Source organism: Vavraia culicis, assembly GCF_000192795.1.
Source record: "Vavraia culicis subsp. floridensis unplaced genomic scaffold supercont1.330, whole genome shotgun sequence".
Taxonomy (NCBI): domain Eukaryota; kingdom Fungi; phylum Microsporidia; family Pleistophoridae; genus Vavraia; species Vavraia culicis.
In genome coordinates, this window is record NW_007360933.1 from 1 (window position 1) to 568 (window position 568).

General features: G+C 45.2%; 1 protein-coding gene across 1 annotated transcript; it reads right to left on the reverse strand.

Annotated features, from left to right (window-relative positions):
* On the reverse strand, positions 1 to 568 carry VCUG_02860 (uncharacterized protein; the record flags this gene model as incomplete). The annotated part of the gene is made up of 1 exon (XM_008077588.1): positions 1 to 568. A coding segment is annotated over one exon (437 nt), but the record flags the coding sequence as incomplete, so codon positions are not given.

Sequence of the window (568 nt, forward strand, 5' to 3'; positions counted from 1 at the left end):
TTCTGCTCATCAGGCAGATGGACAGGCAGCCTGATAATGCTGTGCGACCTGTCTGACATTTTATACTCAAGCAGTCTCCACATCGCTTCTGGAGCACTCACATATCGTGTGTTGATGTACTGGTCGATCTCGTTGTTGTTGTACACATGCATATTAGCACAGTCATATCCCTTGTAGATGTACTTGAAAATGTATTTGACTGATTTGATCGATGTGCACACCTCGACGTTGATGTGGCAGTTGTACCTCATCAGCAGATACTCGTTGTATGGAACAACATTCGTATTGTCCACCGGCACATTTCTGACATAAGTAAATCCGGTTCGCCGTCTTCTGTACTCGGGATACCCGTTTATATTCATGAGTGTTGTTTCTGAGTGTCTCTTAGGATATTCCTTTTGTACACGCACCGTTGTCCATGCATGGTGCTGCCGGATTCAAGGCACCGCATGGTCCATGAATCATGTGCCTCAGTACGGTTCGTCTCAAGCATGGCCTGTCATCTGATGGTATTTCAGCCGATACAATGCTGTCTATTTTTTCCACTGTATCTATCTTGCTGTTGCTT